This window comes from Falco rusticolus, chromosome 17 (assembly GCF_015220075.1).
Source record: "Falco rusticolus isolate bFalRus1 chromosome 17, bFalRus1.pri, whole genome shotgun sequence".
Classification (NCBI taxonomy): Eukaryota; Metazoa; Chordata; class Aves; order Falconiformes; family Falconidae; genus Falco; species Falco rusticolus.
In genome coordinates, this window is record NC_051203.1 from 4739291 (window position 1) to 4759409 (window position 20119).

The 20119-nt window shown below is 55.0% G+C and overlaps 1 protein-coding gene and 1 long non-coding RNA gene across 3 annotated transcripts in view; one reads left to right on the top strand and one right to left on the bottom strand.

Moving 5' to 3' along the window:
• Positions 1–2979: 2979 nt before the first annotated feature.
• SLC45A3 (solute carrier family 45 member 3) overlaps positions 2980–20119 on the bottom strand; it is a 30867-nt gene continuing 13727 nt past the window's right edge. The window contains exons 3-7 of one of the 2 annotated variants that reach the window (XM_037410171.1): positions 19616–19763; positions 14390–14817; positions 13298–14131; positions 11500–11765; positions 2980–7989 (exon numbers count right to left, since the gene is read on the bottom strand). In XM_037410171.1, coding sequence (XP_037266068.1) covers positions 7534–7989; positions 11500–11765; positions 13298–14131; positions 14390–14537 — 1704 coding nt within the window. In that variant the 5' untranslated portion in view covers positions 14538–14817; positions 19616–19763 and the 3' untranslated portion in view covers positions 2980–7533. The remainder of the gene's footprint in view (positions 7990–11499; positions 11766–13297; positions 14132–14389; positions 14818–19615; positions 19764–20119) is intronic. The other variant, XM_037410170.1, reaches the window with a different exon arrangement.
• On the top strand, positions 7796–19609 carry LOC119158367. The gene is made up of 3 exons (XR_005107846.1): positions 7796–7884; positions 16523–17793; positions 18923–19609. It is a non-coding gene; the product is annotated as an uncharacterized LOC119158367 (long non-coding RNA).

Consider the following 20119-nt stretch of genomic DNA (forward strand, 5'->3'; position numbering starts at 1 on the left):
CGCCCCGCCGAGGGCTCGGCTCCGGCCGCCGGCCCCATTGGCGGCCAGCGCCCGGCACGGCACGGCACGGCACGGCACGGCACGGCACGGCACGGCACGGCACCGGGCTGAGCGGGCGGCCAGTGCCCGGCGCGGCACAGATCGGCCCGGCACGGCACCGGGCTGAGCGGGTGGCACGGATCGGCGCGGCACGGCCCGGATCAGCCCAGTCCGGCACGGCCCGGCACCTGGCTGAGTGTGCGGCCAGCACCCGGCACGGCACCGGGCTGAGCGGGTGGCACGGATCGGCGCGGCACGGCCCGGATCAGCCCAGTCCGGCACGGCCCGGCACCGGGCTGAGTGTGCGGCCAGCACCCGGCACGGCACCGGGCTGAGCGGGTGGCACGGATCGGCGCGGCACGGCCCGGATCAGCCCAGTCCGGCACGGCCCGGCACCGGGCTGAGTGTGCGGCCAGCACCCGGCACGGCACCGGGCTGAGCGGGTGGCACGGATCGGCGCGTCACGGCCCGGATCAGCCCAGTCCGGCACGGCCCGGCACCGGGCTGAGTGTGCGGCCAGCACCCGGCACGGCACCGGGCTGAGCGGGCGGCCCGGATCGGCACGGCACGGCCCGGATCGGCACGGCACGGCCCCGGGCTGAGCGGGCAGCCCGGTCCTGAACCCCCCCGTGCGGGTCCTGCCCGGGCCGCCGGGATTCGGGCTGTCCCGGGGTGCTGGGGCTGGTCCCCCAGGAGATGCCCCGGCCGCTGCCGCCGTTCACCATCGTTTCCTCGCCCCGTCCATCGGCCGGGAAGTGGGAAGCGGGAAGCAGGAAGCGATCCCAGATGTCTCCAAGGTTTCAGGAGAAAAGCGTCGAGCCCCAGCAGGCAGCGGCGATGCTCGCTGCTGGCACGGTTTGGACCCGGCTTTTCCATCACCGAAGGAATAGTCCTGGCAGGGCAGTGGCGCTGGGGGCGGCTGCGGTGACCAGGAGCTGTACCAGGCCACCTGTCCTTGCCGTGGCTTCGCAGGCAGCTGGTGGCTTCCTGAGGGACAGGGCTGAGGGTGGCCTTGGGGTCCCCTCTGACATGGAGGCTGAGCCCCACAGAACCACACCAAGGGGTGGCTCGCAGGCCGCTGGGGACCGATCCTGTGCCAGCAGCAAGCGGCGTTCCAGGCTGGCAGGGTCACTCAGGAACGCGTGGTGTCCCTCACGGCATCGTGTGGTCACTCAGGAACACGCGGTGTTCCTCGTGGCATCGCGGGGTCACTCAGGAACGCGCGGTGTTCCTTGCAGCATCACGGGGTCACTCGGGAACGCACGGTGTTCCTCGTGGCATCACGAGGGGCACGCGGCTGCGACGGGCAAAAGCACCAGAGTCACAACAATGACAGCGGGGTGCCCCAGCCCGTGGCAAACACCGACCAGAGGGGGGAAGCGCCTTTACCTAGGACCACTGGTAGGGTTTGATGGCGACGGGGGGTTGGGATTGAATCTTTCCAAGCAGGAGCACATTCCCAGGCAAGCAGCACCTCTGCAAAACGAGGGAATTTCTGTTACCTACCCCATAAGCACAAGGCAGCGCAGCGTTTCTCCGCTTGGTAAGAAGCATGAGACTTCGAGCCTGAACAAAACCTGCAGTAAGGCTTCACATTTGAAAAACAGAAACAAAACAAAACAAAGCCACCCCAGCAATGAAGACGAGTGGTCATTTGGAAAGGGCCCCCCATTGCCCCGACTCGCTGCTGTGCGCTGGGTGTCACTTATCCCGCGCCTCCGCTTCGCAGCCTTTGTAAGTGCTGATAATACTTAAATCCCTTGTAGGGACCACCTCAGCTCCTCCAACCCCTCGGGTTGTACCTACCGCCACACCGCAGGGCTCACACACAACCGGCTTTGATTTACACTGTGGCACAGAATTACTGGGGATTGGAGCAGGGAGCACGTTTTCCCCGAGGCTCGCACAGCACCTAGCGGAGTGAGGGGGATGTTCACGCCCGAGCTCCACGCACAACGCGTTGAAGCGCTGCCACAGGTAACAGCAGGCGGCTCCGCACCTACCTGCCCGCCTGCTCAGTGGGGAAAGAGGCAGGGAAGCGGGTTGGTGGAATGCTCGGTTACCGGTGGGATGCTATGTCCACAGCTCTGGTGCTTGGTTACCAGCAGGATGCTCGGTCCATGAGCACGGTGCTCAGTTATGGGGCCCACTGACCAGTGGGATGCTCAGTTACTGGGCCCAGTTACCAGCAGGATGCTTGGTTATCAGCAGGATGCTCGGTTACCAGGCTAGTTACCAGCAGAATGCTCCATGACTGGGCCCAGTGCTGGGTTACTGGGCCTGGTGACTGGTGGGATGTTCGGTTATCAGCGGGATGCTCGGTTACTGGGCCCAGTTACCAGCAGGATGCTTGGTTACCAGCGGGATGCTCTGTTACCAGGCCCAGTTAGTGGCAGGTGCTCAGTTACCAGCGGGATGCTCCGTTACCAGGCCCAGTTAGTGGCAGGATGCTCAGTTACCAGCGGGATGCTCGGTTACCAGCAGGATGCTCGGTTACTGGGCCCAGTTAGTGGCAGGATGCTCGGTTACTGGGCCCAGTTAGTGGCAGGATGCTCAGTTACCAGCGGGATGCTCGGTTACCAGCAGGATGCTCGGTTACTGGGCCCAGTTAGTGGCAGGATGCTCGGTTACCAGCAGGATGCTCGGTTACTGGGCCCAGTTAGTGGCAGGATGCTTGGCTACCAGCAGGATGCTCGGTTACTGGGCCCAGTTAGTGGCAGGATGCTTGGCTACCAGCAGGATGCTCGGTTACTGGGCCCAGTTACCAGCAGGATACCGGGCCCGGTGACCAGCGGGATACTCGGTGACCGGCGGGAGGAGCCCTACACCGAGCGTCCCCCGGCCCCGCCCCCGCCCCGGCCCCGCCCCTCACCGCAGCGCTCGTGGCGCCACCTGGCGGCGCTCCCTGCAATGCCATCGGTTTAGCGACACACACAGCTGTCCCATTTAAACACCTTTTATTTCCTCCTTTTCATAAAAATTTATAATAGCCTTCCTCTTACATTTTATACAAAATATTTACTCTACTGAATAAATAAAACATGAACATCTGGCAGACAGTATATGATCTCAAAAGGAAAAACAGCATCCATCCATCCTTCCCTAACCTTGAGATTCACAAGTCTCACATTAAAGACATTCTCCCTCCCCCCCTCTGCTCCCCCCTCCCAGAAGGAAAGGAGAGGCACAGCATGCTTCACCCGTGAGCAGAACGTAGAAGTGCACCTACTACCTGAAACAGAAAAGCTCACGGTAACCGCCTCCGAGGAGCTCGTACCGCAACCTGTGATTTGTACAGCATCATCAAGTCCTGGGGAGATTTCGATGTTCACACAGGTTCTGTCAGTGACAACATGTAAGGGATGCGCTTACCTTTACTAGAACGTGCCTGTGTCCCTTGCTGGTCTGTACATGACCCCGACACAGAGAAGCCGCTCTTAGCAGCAGCACGCTGGGTTAGGCGGAAAGGACAAATCTCACCAAGAAAGGAGTTTCTCAACAGATGCTCTGGAAAATGCCTCTCCTGTCAGCCCCAGCGAGAGCCTGGACTAGGAAGAAAGGCTTTTGGTAATAACAGAGCACACGGAGAGGGCCCTTGTGGGTGTGGGGGAGGCAGCTGCTGACCCCCCAGCTCCAGACCTGAGCTCAGTCTGTGCAGCCAGCTCGTGCGACGGGCTGGCATCGCGCTGGCGTGAGGTTACAAGCACGAAGGGTTATGAAGTGCTTTATGGACAGGGCGAGGCTGTAACCAGGGGGATGCTCTCACCCACTGCCAGGGCACCAGCATAGTGCCAAAGGCCGGTGTCCGGGGCACAGCCAGCCCAGTTCCAGCCAGTGTCCCATACTGGTCCTTCACACAGCTACAAAACTCAGGTTTCCCTGGAACCCCCTCTCCTCCTGGTCCCTTACCCTGATCTCTTTCTGTTCTCCTCTGAGGCTGCTGCCTTGTCTTTCCTCCCCACTGAACTCTCACGCAGAAAGCTGCTCCCCTTGCCTCCCAGCTGCCCACCACCCATCCAGGGCAAACAGCCCGAATCTCCTGATGGAACAGGAGGGTAAGAAGGGAAGGAGCAATTACTGAATTTGCAGGGTTTCACTCCAGATGGAGAAATGGGAAGAAGGTTGCCAGGGGTAGGGGAGAAATGAGTCTCTTGGATAATCAAGTAGCCCTTCTCATACTTGCTGAACTGGCTAAAGCAAAAGCAGTGCAGCCAGAGGACAACTGGGTGAGGAGCCCCTGGTTCAGGCTGGATCGTGTCCCTCCAGCTGGATCAGCCAGCTCCAGAGAAACGAGCTCCGTCATCAGCCCGGGCACAGGTCAGGTCAAAGCAAGATGATGGGCACCCATCAGGGACACGGCGGCAAAGAGCAAGAGCAGCCAGCTGCTGAGCCACAAGTTCGGTCACTCAGCTGTCTTTTCTGAACATAAATTAAGGAAAAGCAGGCACCTCCCTGGAAGCATATCTGATCTATGAGAAAACTGGAAAACCCCAGCCTGCCTTCTCCTAGGACCAGTGAGATCAGAGCCCACACTCCAGAAGCAGACACCAGATTTGCGGAGGAGATCCGGGTGACAAGTCCGTGACCTGGCGCCACGAAGGGGATGGGAGAACAGGGGGGCCAAAGGCACGCTTGGTCTCTCAGTGAAGGACAGGTCTGAGACCCTCCCCACACTAATACTAACCTGTCCAGCTCAGCCAAGGCACAGGCTACACGTGCCGTGAGCCCAAACCTCAGCGTATCCACCAGCGACAGCTGCACCAAAGCCACCTCAGCACGTGGAGGGCAGGTCAGCCGAGGTATCTGGCAGGCTGAAGTTTTCTCCTCTTGAGAGACAGACAAGTTATGGATCAAGAACTGCAACATCTCGTTCTTTCATGTTCCAAACTGAAGAACATTATAAAAGAAGGCTGCCTCCCCGTCCAGCCCACCGTTTTATCTCTTGGATGTCTGTAATGAAGTTTCCAAGACCTTTATCCTCAAACCCGTACACCTGAAGTTTGGTGTGCAAGTACTCTTTAGGCACTTAAACAAAATGGCTCAATTATCAAAAGCACTTAACAGCACAGCAGCCTCCACCTGTGAAGGTTCCCCACATTTTACATCAGAACAAAATAAAAATAAAGGATTCTTCAGCACTCAGGTAGGGACCCATGAAAAATTTTGAGGCAGAGGTTACTGACCACTGGGAGCATTCATCCAAGAAACACCCCACCTTTGGCAAGAACATGTTGCCTCAAAGGCATCCTCCTGAAGCATGAAGAGGACAGAGACCAGGGTAGGAAGTACAGATGAGAAACTGTTTCCGTAGGTGGTTAAGCAGCTGCCAAATTCATCCCCAAAACAGCTGCATTTCAGCACACAAACCTTGTTGTGGGAAAGGGAGGCTGGTAGGCATATAATTTGAGAAGAAATAACACAAAAACAGGGACCCTTTACGGGAAAGAAATGTTTAAAAAACTTCGAAGCCCTCCCAGGACTCGTCTGCAGACAGCAGGGGAGTAACCTTGCTTCCACGCCAAGGAATAGTCTGACAAGATCTTGCAAAAATAGCAACATTTTGCCCTTCAGCCGAACCTCACCAGCGCCTCTCACTGCCCACACACCTCCGCAGAAAAATTAGTCACAAACACTTTGTTTAGAGCAGCCACAGTTAAGGACCGTTGAACAGCTGCATACTCACAGCCTGGCCTCCAAAGGACCAATTCATGCCTTCCTCCACGCTCCGTAGGCAGTTTGGAGTCTACGTGGTGACTGCGGGCCAGGACCCTAGACTATGAGTAGTGTATGAGTAGTCGAGTGGCAGAAATCTGCCACCAGCAGAATTATTCCAGCTGGTCCAGTCCTATGGGGAATGGGACTGGCCAGAAGGGGACACGATCTGCTCGTGGGAGATGACTCACACCTGGGAGCTCAGCAGACGGAACCATCCAGAAGCATTTGGTCCCAGTGCTATGGGAGCAAGAGGCACTTTGCCTTACTCTAACAGTGTTTATGTTGTGCCTCAGTAACAGTATCTCGATTCCTGTCTAGAAATCAAACAAATTTCAAAAAGCCCAAACAAGTCTAACATAGTAAATATGTAATGTGGATCAGCAAATCACAGGTGTAAACAGCATCAAGAGTTTCTGTCCTGCTCCGTTTGTCCAGCCCCCAAGAACTAAGCTCACCCTGCTCTGAAGCAGCTGCCAGAGCGGCTGCAGGCACATTTCATCCCACCCACCTCCTGTTAATGATGCTGCTTTAGGAGCCTCCCTGGGCATGCTGGCAAGGTGTTAATTCTGCCACGGTGCTGGGCAGGGGGCTGCGCTCCCTGCAAGGTGTGCTCCTGCCAGCCGGCAAGCACAGCTGGCAGCCTCTGTCTGGGAAGAGGAGTCTGGCCTCGAAAGCTGCTCTGGGGACACGTTCCTGAGGGAAAACAGACGCAGCCAGCGACCAACTCCAGGCACCTACGCCAGCAGTGACTGCTGCCGAGTCCAGCTACTCATCAGCGGAGAAGCAACTCCCCCAGCCCCTCTGGACTGGCACGCTTGCTCCCAGGCAGCCTTGCAGCAAACCCCTTCTGGTCTACTTTGCTGCCACAGGACATAAAACCTCCTGAGAACAGATTTCCCTTGTGATATGGCAGCATCTTTTAGTGGCCAGGTGTGGAAGAGGCACAGATCTGTTAGGGGACAAGGCAGGCAGCAGTTCTGAGCACTGGGGAGTGAGAGGTCAGAGCTACTGAGAACTGTGTGAAGAAAGCTAAAAACAATCATTAAAAAAAAAAAAAAAGTTAAGAAGTCTTTTCCCTCTGATGCAACTTGGTACATAGGTAAAAGGTAAGTCACTTTTTGGAACTGGTCCTAATGAAACGTTACTTGTTTTTCCAAAACAAGACATAGTAACTTTTCTCCTAAATGGTTTCTCCCAGTCACAACAGAGGTGGGGAAGGACGGAAGCGTGTGTGCACACATACGCACCCCCTTTGCTCCACGGCCAAACCTTAGCCACCCATCTTTTTTTCCAAAGAAAACTCCTCCCAGTGTCCTATTTGCAGAAGTATTGCTCAAGAAGTTGAGTAAAACTACAAGCGGGGGAATAGGATACAGCTATAACTGGAAAACAGGAGAGCCAATGATTCCCTCCCCCCCTTCCCATACCACCGCCTCTCCTGTTCACAAACACGACCCGTTATTAAAGGAAAAGTCCTTTCCTGTCTCTCCCCTGTATAACCCCTTTGGTGCTGGCTGTGCAGTGCTTTCTTCTGATCAAGGCACCTTTGGAAAGCACTGATGGCCCGAAGCACAATGCCCCGATGCCTCATATTTACACCTGAGATTAGCCCTGCTGCATGTCTCCTGCCCCCAGCCCCAGAACTACCCCGCCCCCGGGGCTGTGGCATGGGGAGAGCAGGTGCCACACGAGGCTTCCCGTGGTGGCCACGTGAACACCACACATACACCTCGTATGGCCACGTGCAGGCACCCGCGCGCCGCCCCGGCGCTTTCCACATCACACCGAATACTTCGCCATGTCACTCTTATCAAAGACAACTTTGGTTGCAAAGTAAATGGCGATCAGGCCAAAGCCGGCAGCTGACACCATGTAGGCAGTCACTGACTGTGTAAACTGGACAATGGACCCCATGAAGAGGGAGGGGACAACCTGAGAGAGGAGGAAAGCACTGTCCAAAATAGCCAGGTCCAAGCAGATCCCTCGGCCAGGAGCCACCGAGTCCGGTTCTCCCACCATCATCATAAGCGAGACGTCGCAGGAGGAGCTGACGCACAGAGCCGAGCTGGCAGCTGGAGGGCAGGAGGAAGAGGAGGAAGAAGAGAAGAGGCTCCCAGCGTGTCCATTCTGGTAAGGCAGCTTCTGGCTGGAAAGGAGACCTTTGGAGAAGGCTGATTTCTTGTCCAGTCGAGCTGCATCTCCCTCCTCTTTGCTCTTGTATTTATGCAAAAATACCTGGGGGAAAGCAGAAGGGCACGTGAGGAATGAGTCGGCAGGGTGGAGCCCAGCAAGTGAGGTGGGGGGCAGGGGGGGGCCCCAATTTTTGTGCAAGAGAGCAAAACCACTCTGTGCTTTGTGTGCACTGGGTCAGGCTGTTGGAGGTGGGGAGCGCCTGCAGAGAGCCTGGCCCATGTGAGATGGGCTCCAGGAGCCAGCCTGGCTTTTCCCAACTGGCGTGGGGTTCAAAGCAACCCTGACTCCCTGGGGGAATCTGGCCAAGTGGTGCCTTTGCTGTGCTGAAGCTCTGGGGCTCAGCAGAGTGCTGCACCCCAAAGTCAGCCCAGGCTCTGTGCTGAGCCCTGGGTTGTCACCTCCTCACTGGGTGCCACGGGAATCTGGGCACCAACTACAGCTCATCCCACCCCGACAGCCGCTGGCGCACACTTGCAGGCCAGGAGCAAAGGGCCAGAGCCCACCTTGGAGCTATCACAAAGCCAGACCGTCCCCTCCGGTGCAAACGGGAGCGTTTATAAAACGGTTGACTGGGAAACCCAAACCCTCCAACGGGCAGGCGAACAGTTCAGAGCCCTGGGTGCACAGCCACTTCTTAGCACGTGGGACACTTCCAACACCAGCCGGGATGGCACAGCGCTGGGAACTCAGGAAAAAGCTCTGTTCTCAGCTCTGCAACAGACCGTGCATGCATGACCTCAGCTGAGCTGCTTCATCTGCCAGACCTGCGCCTCCTCACTCAGGCTAGAAAAGGTGGGGGGCAAGAACAAGAATCTTTTTCTTCTCACGTTTTTTAGCCTCGCTCTGCTCAACCTGTGAGATCTCTGGGGCACGGCTCACTCAAGCAGTATTCACAGAGTTATTTGGATCAAAAAGCTCTCCAGGTTAACACCAACAAATAATGGGCAGTCACGTGCAGACAGCAAAAATGCTGCAGAGCTCCAGCTTTAAAACTCCAGGGCACTTGCAATTATGCACAACCGCTGGTCTGCATGGGGTACAGCAGATAACGAAGGACACATTAATCCATTATCTGCACGAGACTGAACAAAGAAAGAAAAGAAAAAGGAAAAAACAGCACCTGTTGGAGAGCACCGTACCCCCCCGCAGGGCTCAGAGGGGCTTGCCTGAACTTCCTTTTGCAGGTGGGACCTGGACACGGATCAGGAGCGTGTGGGCACTCCAGCTCTCTTGCAGGCCATCCCAATGCTTCCCGCAGCCCTGGCACCCACCCAGTTACACCCAGCCCTGCCCCGGTGTGTGTCAGCACCAGCCTGTCTCCCTTCATGCCGCCCCAGGCCATGGCTGCAGATCTGTAGCAGAAACAGTTTCAGATTCAATCTGAGAAGAGAAACCAGACGAGAACAATTTCCCTGAACAGCAGTCCTCTTCCAAAAGCTTTACCTGGGCTCTGCTCAGCTGCTCACTACACCCTCAGCTCCTCAGTTCTGCCTGGGCTCATGAATTTATGCTTAAATGCATCAACCCATGACCGTCGCTCACCTTGCGCGGAGCTTCAAAATCCTCCCACGTGCCTCCTACTGCCATCACGCTGCAAAGCAACTCAAACCCAGCACAGAAAGGGCACAGCGTGAGCCAGACTAGGATGTCCCCCGCAGCTCCAGCCCTTTGCACTTGACACTGACACTTCCAGAACCCTGCTGAGCTGCCCTAAAGGCTCACGCCACAATTGCTTCGTTTCTATACTGATGCCGACTAGGACTTCAGAGATACACGAGTCCTGGCTGGAGCGTCTAAAAATACCAGTGCAGAGAATTTAGATCTAGAGAAAACGACTTAGATACTCACAGGCATGACCTTGGTGAGAACTTAGGCTTTAAAACCACCCCTTGTAACACAGGACACAACCACAGGAGCCACCGGTGCCTCAACCAAGAACTTCATCTGCCTCTACAGCTGATGGGGAGCGGTGGGAGCAAGGAACCCAGCTCTCCCCAACCTCCTGCAGAAGGTGTGAGTGCTCACCATGCATCTCACCTCTACCGAGCTTTCAAGCGCTGTTAGAACATGCAGAGCTTTTCCTCCTGTTCCAGACGAGGTTTAGCAGCCATGCGAAGATGAGAGGACATGCAGGAGAGCAGAGTGACTTACACAGCCTGTGCACAGCAAGGAGCTCCAGCTGAGGTGGCCTTGCAGGCTTTCGCCAACGATCCCGCACAGGGTGGAAGCAACAGCCACTCTGGATGCCCCTTCTGCTGATTTGCTTCAGGAGGAGCGTTTAAAGTGGGGGGGGGGAGTAAAAAAAAGAGAGGGAAGAGAGGAAGCAGGAACGAGGGAAGGCAAACAAAACCGATGACAGATTCCAACAGTATAAGAATAAAGGACAGAACAGAAATGGGGACGCTGGACAACTTTCCACAAAAGGCATTTTGGGGACTACTTCTTGTGGGGTCTCCCTGCAGCCTGCCGCAAAGTAGTTGGTAAAGGAAGGAGGAACTTTCGAGTTAGGGCAACAGAGAGGCCAAACCCAGCTGTACCCACACCTCATTGTACTATGAGCGCTTCCCTGTCAAGCCTTTGACAAACAGTTGGGCATGTGGCCTTCACATTCCCAGCCTGTGGAGCTTGGTTTTCATCCTCTTGATATTATGTCCATGGGAGATCCCAGCCAAGCTGAGTTTTTGCAAAGCAGAACACTCCCTCCTACCCCTATTTTGACAGGGTGCCTGATGCAAATTGGGGTGGGTTGGTCACAAGTATTTGTTCAATGTGAACATCTGGATGCCTGTGGTAAATCTCCTACTTTATTTCATGAACCGCCTGCTATTGGGATGAAAGAGCTGCTCTCAAACCACAAATTAATTTTGCATTTGCAGCACAAGAGAAACTCCTATTAATCCACTGTGCAACTCAGGAACCTCCTAGGACTTCTCCACAAGGATAACATCTGTGGGACACGATTACTAGCTTTTGTATTGGTGTCAAAAGTTTCACAACGTTTATTTTTCTTGGAGCTAGGGGAATAGGAAGAACCTCAGGTTTTCATTTTACTGATCTTCATGCTACGGACAAAAATTGGAAGGCAGGACCTCTAAGGGCTGAAAATTCTGGAGACTTTTAGCACCTCAGGTTGGCAGTGCTACAGATGTGACTTGGATGCAGAATGCACACAGGTGTAACTAACCTGCACCAGGTTCCCTAAAAGTATGCAGAACACAGAGAATCACAGGGCGCCCCTTTTGATACACCAACCCTAGCTGATTTCTCCCATCTTACTGCCTCCCCACTTTTTAAAATTGCGTAATATGCTTGTTGCCAGCAGGGGATGCCTAAGGAAGGAGACGCTAAACTCTCTTAGCTCCTCCATTTCAGATGAATCTTCAGAGAAGACACAGCCTGGAGAGAAGAGGCACATGTGGAAAACCTTTGCACACAGGCATACGTTTCTCTTCCATGGGCTGAACTGACTGTACCAGCTACAAGTGGCAAAAGAGGCTGGCCAAGCTGTCCCCACAGCTACCTGGCACGTTGCCCCCTGGCGCGGATCCCTACCTGTTTTTCATGATGATACAGTGATGCCAGTGTGTATGGCAGGATCTGGAGTGCAGAGAAGGTGAAGCCCGTCAGAGCAGCTGAGATGGTAACAACGATGACACTGTGGGAAAGGCACATGACGAAGGCAGCCACGGGGAAGAACACCACGCTCGCCAGGTAGACCGCCCGCGTCCCAAACTGCTTCACCATCCGGTCCATGATTGTCGAAAAGAAGATGGATGTGATGCATTGCAGGAAGAGGCCCAAACTACCCATCCGGACACCTGTAGGTAAGCAGAGATGGTGACAGACACACGGTGACTACCCCCAGGCGTCACACAGCCAAACACCTTTGGTCCCCTTCCCCCTCCTTGGGTGCCCAGCTCAGTACAGCCCCTGCGGAGTGCAGCACAGCTGCAAAGAGCCCCAAGAACCGCACGGCTCAGTCAGGAAGCAGAGCAGCATCACCTAACGTATCGCAGGGCTGCAGCAGCCAGCCTGCAGCTCCCACCCTCCACCAGCAGCGAGTATCTCCTACGCTTGCTCCTGGGCACCCCAGTCTAACCAGAGGGGCAATGGGAGATGGGAGTCCCAGTGCCATTCTTCTCTTTGGAAGCCGTTGTCCATTGTTTGCACCTTCCTACTCTTGAGGCAGGATCTGTCACCTGCTTATGAACCAGGATCTGCTGTTATCTGATGCCAAAACCAGCAACAGAACAAAAGGAGCAAGGAATTGTGCTTAAGCCAAGGTAAAGTATACAACACCCCCTAAATGACTGCACTATCCGGTAGCAATCCAGACCTTACCCTTTGCAAAGATCTATCAGATTTCAGGGAATTAAAAGCATTAACTCTTTGAAGTAAGGATCATTACTCAACACATGTTTCTATGACAGCTAGCACAATGGAGTCCTGACCTCCTGGAAGCTATACAGTGCAAGTGTTAAGTAATAATTAAGCTCCCTTTAAGTTAAACAGACACTCAGCACAAAGAGGCAGTGTACTGCAGAGCTCACGGAGGCAGTGAGTGGAAAACTCAGAGGGCAAGATATACAGCTGGAGGAGGAGGGCCAGGAAGGTGCCACCGACAATAAAAGACTTAGATCAGGGAGAGCAAAAGAAGGGCTGGGCAGCGAGTCAAGGCTCTGGCACACCACAGCAGGCAACAACAGTAGGCAGGTAACGTGTCACAGCGAGCAGCATCCCATGATGTGGACACAGCAGCTACAGATTCCAGCGGTGAGCGCTATCAGAAAGCATTGGAGAGAGGGTGAGAACTGGGGAAGCTGCTCAAGGGCTCCCCAGATCCAGATGTGAGATGGGAATCTCACAGCAGCATGAAAGGAAGATGCAGCAAAGCCCACCGCACTGCCACTGAGCATGTCCTGGTTTTCCAGCCCCTGCTCTCCAGGAGATGGGGAGCACCATCACCCCTCATGTAAAAAGGAGGGAAAAGCAGTGAAAGGAGCTGGCAACAGCAGCCACAGCTTGCAGAGAGAGCCGGATCCATCCTGTTCAGTGCACAACCTGCCAGATTGTTCTGCCTCTTAACAATTCAGCCCCAGGCCAGGGCTGCACTGCCAGATCCAGTTCTCTGCTGGGTAACTCACAGGACAAAAAAATTTCCCTGTTTGGTCCACTGTGTAATGCTCTGGGAGCCGGGGGGGAATGCTTTTTCCTGACCCATCTGTAAAGTCTACTTTCCTGTAACTATTTCACATTACAAGCAGAGCTGAGCTCATTCCTAGCTTCCACCAAACACTGCTGTCCTAGGGAACACGTGCTGCAGCCTCAGAGTAGCTGGTTCACTTCTCACCTTCATCATAGTGGCGCCTGGCATCCGTGCCCGGCTTGGCTCTGGGGATGCCGTGGTACAGCCCTTCCCCAACAAAGTCTGTGTAGAACAGCATGAAAGTCATGAGTGCCATCCAGCTGCAGAGCTCGGCCACGAACAGGCGCCGGATGACCTTGGGGATGCGGCAGTAGAGGCTGTGAAGCCGCGGCACCAGCGTGCAGAGGTTTCTCAGGGCCTGCATCGTATGCCTGGCCTGCAGGAGACACGAGCTCCTGGAGAGCTGGCAAGAGCAGCAGGCAGGAGGCGAGGGCTTAGGGGGAGCGTCCTTCAGCGCTGGGCCATCCAGAACATCTGCCGGGGTGGCCGCCTCCTCCGACACAAAGAGTGTGGCCAGCACACAGCCGAGGAAGATGATGGCAAGGAGGCTGAAGAGGCAGGTCTCCTGCCCTCCCAAGAACGGGGCCAGGAAGCTGCCGCCCCAGTCAATGGCTGGGAGCAGGTAGCCGATGCAGCCCCCCAAGCTGATCATGAAGGCGTACATGGAGAAGGCCTGGCGGCAGTTGTCTGGCTCCTGGAAGAGGTCTGAGAGCAGGGCCTCCAGCGGTGTGAAGCAGACCTGGCCGCAGAAATCCAGTAGCCCAATGCCCAGGATGAGGAAGGCAATCTCCAGCGGGCGAGTGTTGAGGGCAAACAGGCTGGCCAGGCTGCTGGCATGTGGGATGACGAAGAGGCTCAGCAGGACTCCCAGGCAAAGCATCCAGATGAAAGGCCGCCTTCGGCCATAGCTGCTGTGCCAGTGGTCGCTGGCAGATCCAATCAGTGGGACAAAAACCAAGCCAAGGACAGGTCCTATCCCTGGAAAAGAGAAAGAGGTGGCGTTAGGGGGACAGATCTGGAGGACGCTGGTGTGCATGCTCTGTATAAAAAGCCTGGGATGCTTCAGGACCTCATTAAGCTTCACAGGGTCACAGCCCCCTCCTCCAAAGCTGCCCTTGACCAAACAGCAGCCTTGCAACCACCCCGCAGAGGCAAGCCTCCATGCCCTCATTAGCCCACACCCTCCAGTCTCGAAGGGGAAACAAGCACCTCAAAGACGAGAGACGAACTGCCTACCCAAAACCATGGTCATGAACTTCTCCTCCACACCCACTTCCAGCAGCAGCGGAGGCACGTAGGTTATCCCTGCTGCCAGGCAGACCTCCAGGCCGAACGTCAGCGAGTTGACCAGCAGGAGCTGGGTCTTGCGGTTGTGGAAGAGCATGGTGAGCCAGGTCCTCTGAGCCACGCTGCCCCGACACCCCTCACTGCCACAGGGCTGTGGCGCTCCGGCTGTGGCACTCCCGGGGATGCCCCCCAGGCAAGGTCTGGAGCTTCCCTTCCTGGTCTGCTGGACAGATGCTGTCTCCCATTTTTAGCAACGGTGAATGAACCGTCTTTTCCTCTTCCTCTTATTGCAAGATGTGGCCCCAGCACTGTGGGGTCTGGCCGTGGGCTGGCAGGAATCCCACCCCAGGCTTCCCCTCCTGCTCACGTGCTGTGGTCTGAGAGAAGAGAGAGCTTGTTAGGCACAGTGCGGTCCAGGGCAGGGGAAAGGGCAAAACCCAGGTATCATGCAGACATGTCATCCCTGAAAGAGAGTCTCCCCATTCCCGGCAGGCTTGCAGGCACAGGACGATGAAGAGGGGACATCTGGGAGAGCGGCAGGGTTAAAAGATGCAAACTACATCGGTGCCAGGTTTCGTGACAGGTGAGACAGGCACCTGTCAGACACGGTTTGGGAAAATCCAATCCTGCCTTCGGGCTGAGGGAGGTCTAATGACCTCTCAGTGTCCTGTCCGGCCTCATCTTATAGATGGGCAGTTGTAGCAGAGAGACAAAAGGACTGAGGGTCCCCTCTCCCAGTGAAATCAATTAAGAGCCCACTTGGAGGATCAGGGCTGCAGGCACTCGCCTGCAGTCACACAGGGTCATCTCTAGAGACCCACACCGCTCCTAATGACCGGGGCATCTCCCGTGCTGCTCTGCAGGCTCCCAGGGAAGCAGTTTCACCCCAATCCTGCCTCCAGCCCCTGGGATGGGGCGCAGAGAACAGATGGTGCCTCCATGGAGTTTCACAAACAAACCTGACCCACTTTAGCCTCATCTAACAGTGAATGGCAATTACCTTACTCATTAGTCTGAGTCATTTATTTGCCCAGTAACATGCTCCCTCTCTCCAGCCTTCTTCAGAGGGGAGAGGCCACCAGATCAGGACAGGGACTAAGCAGCTAAGGCAAGAGTAAGCAGATGCTTCTTAGTAACCTGTTATGAGCCTGCCACTATGTCAGTCTACGAACAAAAGAAATCCTGCAAGGTTGCCAGCATCTAGCCCACCAAACTGCTGTTTTGCTAAAAGCATCTCAGAAAGATGGTCTGTAGTTATTCTGGGAAAGGTAGAAGGAGTTAGCAAGACATTAATTCAGGAGTAAACCAACTTGCTGCCTAATTCTCAGGGTTCATGTCCTCCGACTTCTCACCCTAAATGAGCCCTGATCGAGTTGCCCTGTGGCAACAAGGCACGACGGGTCCCATCAGCCTGAATGTCCTTCAGCTTATGACCCATTTCTGGACTGTGCAGCATGTTCCCAGTTTGCAGAGACGCTTCTGCCTCCTGTCCCACCACAGTGCAGCCCCCAAGTGCTTTGGGGTCTTTGGATGAAGGGGACTGAACAGAACGTGAGACACACAGGAGGAGTTTCCCCCCGTAACTGCCTGCCCGCACCCCGCACGCCAGAGCAGCCGGCTGGTGCATCGTTTCCCTTCCTTAGCTGCAGAGAGGGAACCCATCTGAAGAAACGAGGAGAAAATCCAGTTTTGCAGCCCACTAAATTCTTTGCCTCCATTGCAGCGGAGAGGAAAAGGCTCCTACAGGGCACGTCCCCGCCAACACTCGCCTTTGCCATGCCTGGCAGAGCCGGGTGGGACCTGGCAGGGCGGCTGGTCAGGGGGCTGAGCGGGGTGCTCAGTGGGTGCGCAGGAGGGGCTGCTGAACCTGCAGTGCCCCGGGCCACAGCTCTGCCACAGCTGCACTGGGCAGAGGGAAATCTCCAGGTTATCACCAAACGTGCTGCAAAGTAGCGTTCCCTAACTTCACAGAGCGCGCGTGTTTATTGGACCTCCATCACGGCGCAAGTGTTAGTAAACAGGTACAGTTGGGGCAGTTTCCTGCTTTCTCACTTTTCTCTTTCTTCCCCTCTTTGCCATCAGCCAAATAACTCATACAGAGATGACTGGGTGAAGCTGGAAGCGTGGCCATGAGGTTTTTACAAAGATGCAAGCATCGCACTCTCCTCTCGCCGCTGCAGAGGAAACACACCACTCCTGAGCTGAGGAGTTGTCGGGCTGCCGATTACACACAATAAATACTATTTTCCTTCCAGGATCCCTCACTTTCCCCCTCCACACTTGCTTAGACCTCGACTGTCACAAAAGATACCTCCTTTTAATAACCGTGAACATTTAAATAACTTGCCCAAGGTCAAACAGCAAGCTAACGGCAGAGGGGAACAGCAGCAGCTTTCCTTTAATCGCACGATAAGACTTCAAAGGAACGCTTGGAGACCCCAGATAGGCTCTGTGTTGCTTCAGATGCCTTCTATCTGCAAGGAAGCGATTGGGGGCAGCAACCACCTTTCTCAGATGTGGGCTAGACACAGGATGTCTCAGCCTTGTTCGTTTGTGATGGGTGCCCAGCTGGCTGACAGCCTTGGGATAGGAATTTAAGCTGCAGCCCTGCAGCTCCAGCAGCGCAAGCCTCGGTGCTATTCGCTGGAGGAAGCAGACTCACAAACCAAAGTGAACCGAGCCACCATCAGTTTACATCTCCTTTCCAGGTCTAGCTTAATGTCCACTGCCTGCTGTAGTCCAGGGTCTGGAAGGCTTGCAGAGGGGGGCTTAGCCCAAGGTAAACCCCAAACGTTAAGTAAAAGATGTCTCACACGCACAGAGAAATAAAAATGGGTTTCTTCCCTTTTACTGCAGCGTCACCTCTAGCCCTGGGGAGGAAGCAGGAATCTGTCCGTCTCCCCCACTGCCTGACAATTTCAGTTTTGAGGCAGAGGGGCTGAATTTCTTGTCAATGGCTAAGAAAAGACCTGTCTCTTCCCCTCCCCACACCCTCAGAGGGCTTTAACAAAAAAATAAAACCCAGCATACCCAGAAGCAATACTCACATACAGCCAGAGATGAGAAGCTGACAACAGCAACCAAGTTATACGCAGAGTTGCAACCGATTCTGAACCCTTTTCTGTTTAAATGGCATTTTGTCCCAACACTCATCAATGACTTTGTTTTCTTCATGGGATACAGAGAGACGGATTGGCTTAGCTGGAAAGAAATACCAGCGCAGACTAGGAAAATCATCTGAACAAGTTGTTCTGTAAGGAAGAGGCAGAGGGATGGAAAAGGAGGGTTTGGGAGGCCAGGCTGAAAGGACGGCAGAAGCCGGGACTCACCTCCTCGGCGCTGAGCGGTGACAGGTGATCCCTGCGCTCCCCAAAGCCAGCCCAGCGCGGCACACAGCATTCAGGAAAAGCTACTTAAGTAGTTTGCAGGCAAGCAGAGGTGGAACCGAGCGGGTTTGGTTTCAGGGCCCTCCCTGCCTCCTGATAACACCACGTTACTATATTATATTAGCTCCACAACCACACCTGCGCCTGAGCCCCTCGCATCAGGCGCTGAGCAAACACACGCTGCAGGCACCAGCCCTGGGAAGCTGCCGTTTGCACCGTGCTTCCAGCTCCGAAGGAAACTCCAGGGCTGGGTTCACACCTGAACTTTGCCCAAAGCACTGCCCTGCCGTTAAAATTTGTTACCTGCCCTCGCTGGTCTCGCTGGCACTTCACAAACAGGCAGCAGAGAGAGATTTAGTACAGGGAATTGTTATTTTCGTTTTATAGATAATGAGACGTTCCCTGCAGCTTTGCAGGTAACAGTCTGGCTCTAAATAACAGCCCCAGCAGCAAAACCAAACACTTCATTTAAACCACTAATCTCTCCCAGGACAATTCCTCTGGCATACTATGCAGGAGGACTGGTTTGGTGCTGGTGCTCTATAGCTTTGTCCTGGTGTGGAAGGAGGCAGGGAAACATCTCCTGACTGGGAGATCCTGGTGTAACAGCAGCATTTGCACATCACACCCAACAGCCTGTCCAGCCCAGTGGGATTTGGCATCTTGTGCTGGGGAGACCTTGCACAGTCTGGCAGGGGGTGGGGGGTGGCTGGTCCAAAAAGCCGCACGAAAGCAAGCACCTCATGCCCTGTGGTCTCAGCTTCCCAAAACTTCTACCATAGGGACAGTATTTGTCCTTCCCTATGGAGCACAATGCCAAGTGCCTTGGCAAGGATAACACCCACCCCCCCGAAAGGGCCACAGCAGCCCCTCTGTGTAAGCTTTCCTGCACACAGCAGCAGGAGGGAGCCACATGTGGGGCTTTTTCACAGCTGCTCACCAAGCTGTCATGCCATGGGGACATCATCTGCTGCTGAGCATTAAGGCTCTTCCTCTGCTCTTCCTCTCCCTCCCCAAGGAGAAGTAAAGCATCTTGAAACCCAGGGTTTCTGTTTTACTTTTAAGCTTGCAAACCAAATTTTTCCTTTCTCTGCAGAGAAACAACAGATCAACTTGGAGAGGCTGGTTCACCTGGCAGCCAGGTAGGAGGGCGGGTCCTGGGGGCAGGAGCAAAGCAGCAGATGCCGGACAAAGGCAACCGGAGGGGAGAGGGCTCTCTGCCACCCACCTGCACAGAGCAGGCTTTTCAGCAACGGCAACCAAAGCTGAAAGGCTGGCACCTCCTGCAGCCCTGGTGTCTCCTGCCCTCTCTCCCCTCTCCTGCTCAAGCACCCAGAAGAACGGGGAGCAGCCAGGCAGGCTGCCTCCGTGGGTGCAACTCCCCCAGCAGCACCAGCAGGGAGCAAGGAGAAGGAGCAGGGATGGAACCAGGGAAAGCGGCTTCTCAGGGGCCATTTCTCTAAAGGCAATGGGCCAGCAGGTTGAGTTCACACGTTTCCCCTACTCAGAGTTCGTTCACACACAGCAGAAGCGTTGACAAACGTCTTCCTGCGCTCACTGTGGCACAGAGACGCAGCAGGGCCCTGCATGAGGAAACCCCTGGTCTGAGCTGTGCCCCAGCAAGGGCACAGACACGCACGTGGAAACGGGGCTGAATTCACGGGTGATGTCACATGCACGGGCTCCTTTACAGAAAGCAACCCCAGTGTCAGCAGACACCCACCTCCCGCCTCCCATCAGCCGGCGCAGGCGTTGCTGTGTGCCCATGCGAACAGACTTTGAACCGCACCTTTCACTTTCAGAAGGAATGAACTCCAAGACACCTGAAGAAAGTGGACTACGTGCAGGGCGCTGACGGACGTGAACGAGCAAAGACCGAGTCTCTCCTCCCAATCTCCTCTAATCTTTCCGACGTTCGATCTTACAAGTAATTGCATCTAAACAGTGATTAAATAGAATGAAGATGGAGGGACGGATATTTTAAAAATAAAATTGGGGTGTAGTTGCATGGCAGACAAAAATTCATTTATCTCTCAGAAGAATCCACACCCTTCCATAATCCTTCCAGTCTCTCACACGGGTGCAGAAGGGACAAGAGTTGTTATTCAAGGTGGTAGCAGCAGCCTCCCTGATTTATCACAGTCGCGCACCTACCCCACAGTTCAACAAACAGCCACAGCAATGGTCAGACAACAGAGAATTCGATTCATCAACTATTTGTGACCCGTCAGGGCTCTGTAATAATCTGAGCCCTGTCTTACATGGGAAGGAATTTCCCCACGAAAGCCTTTGC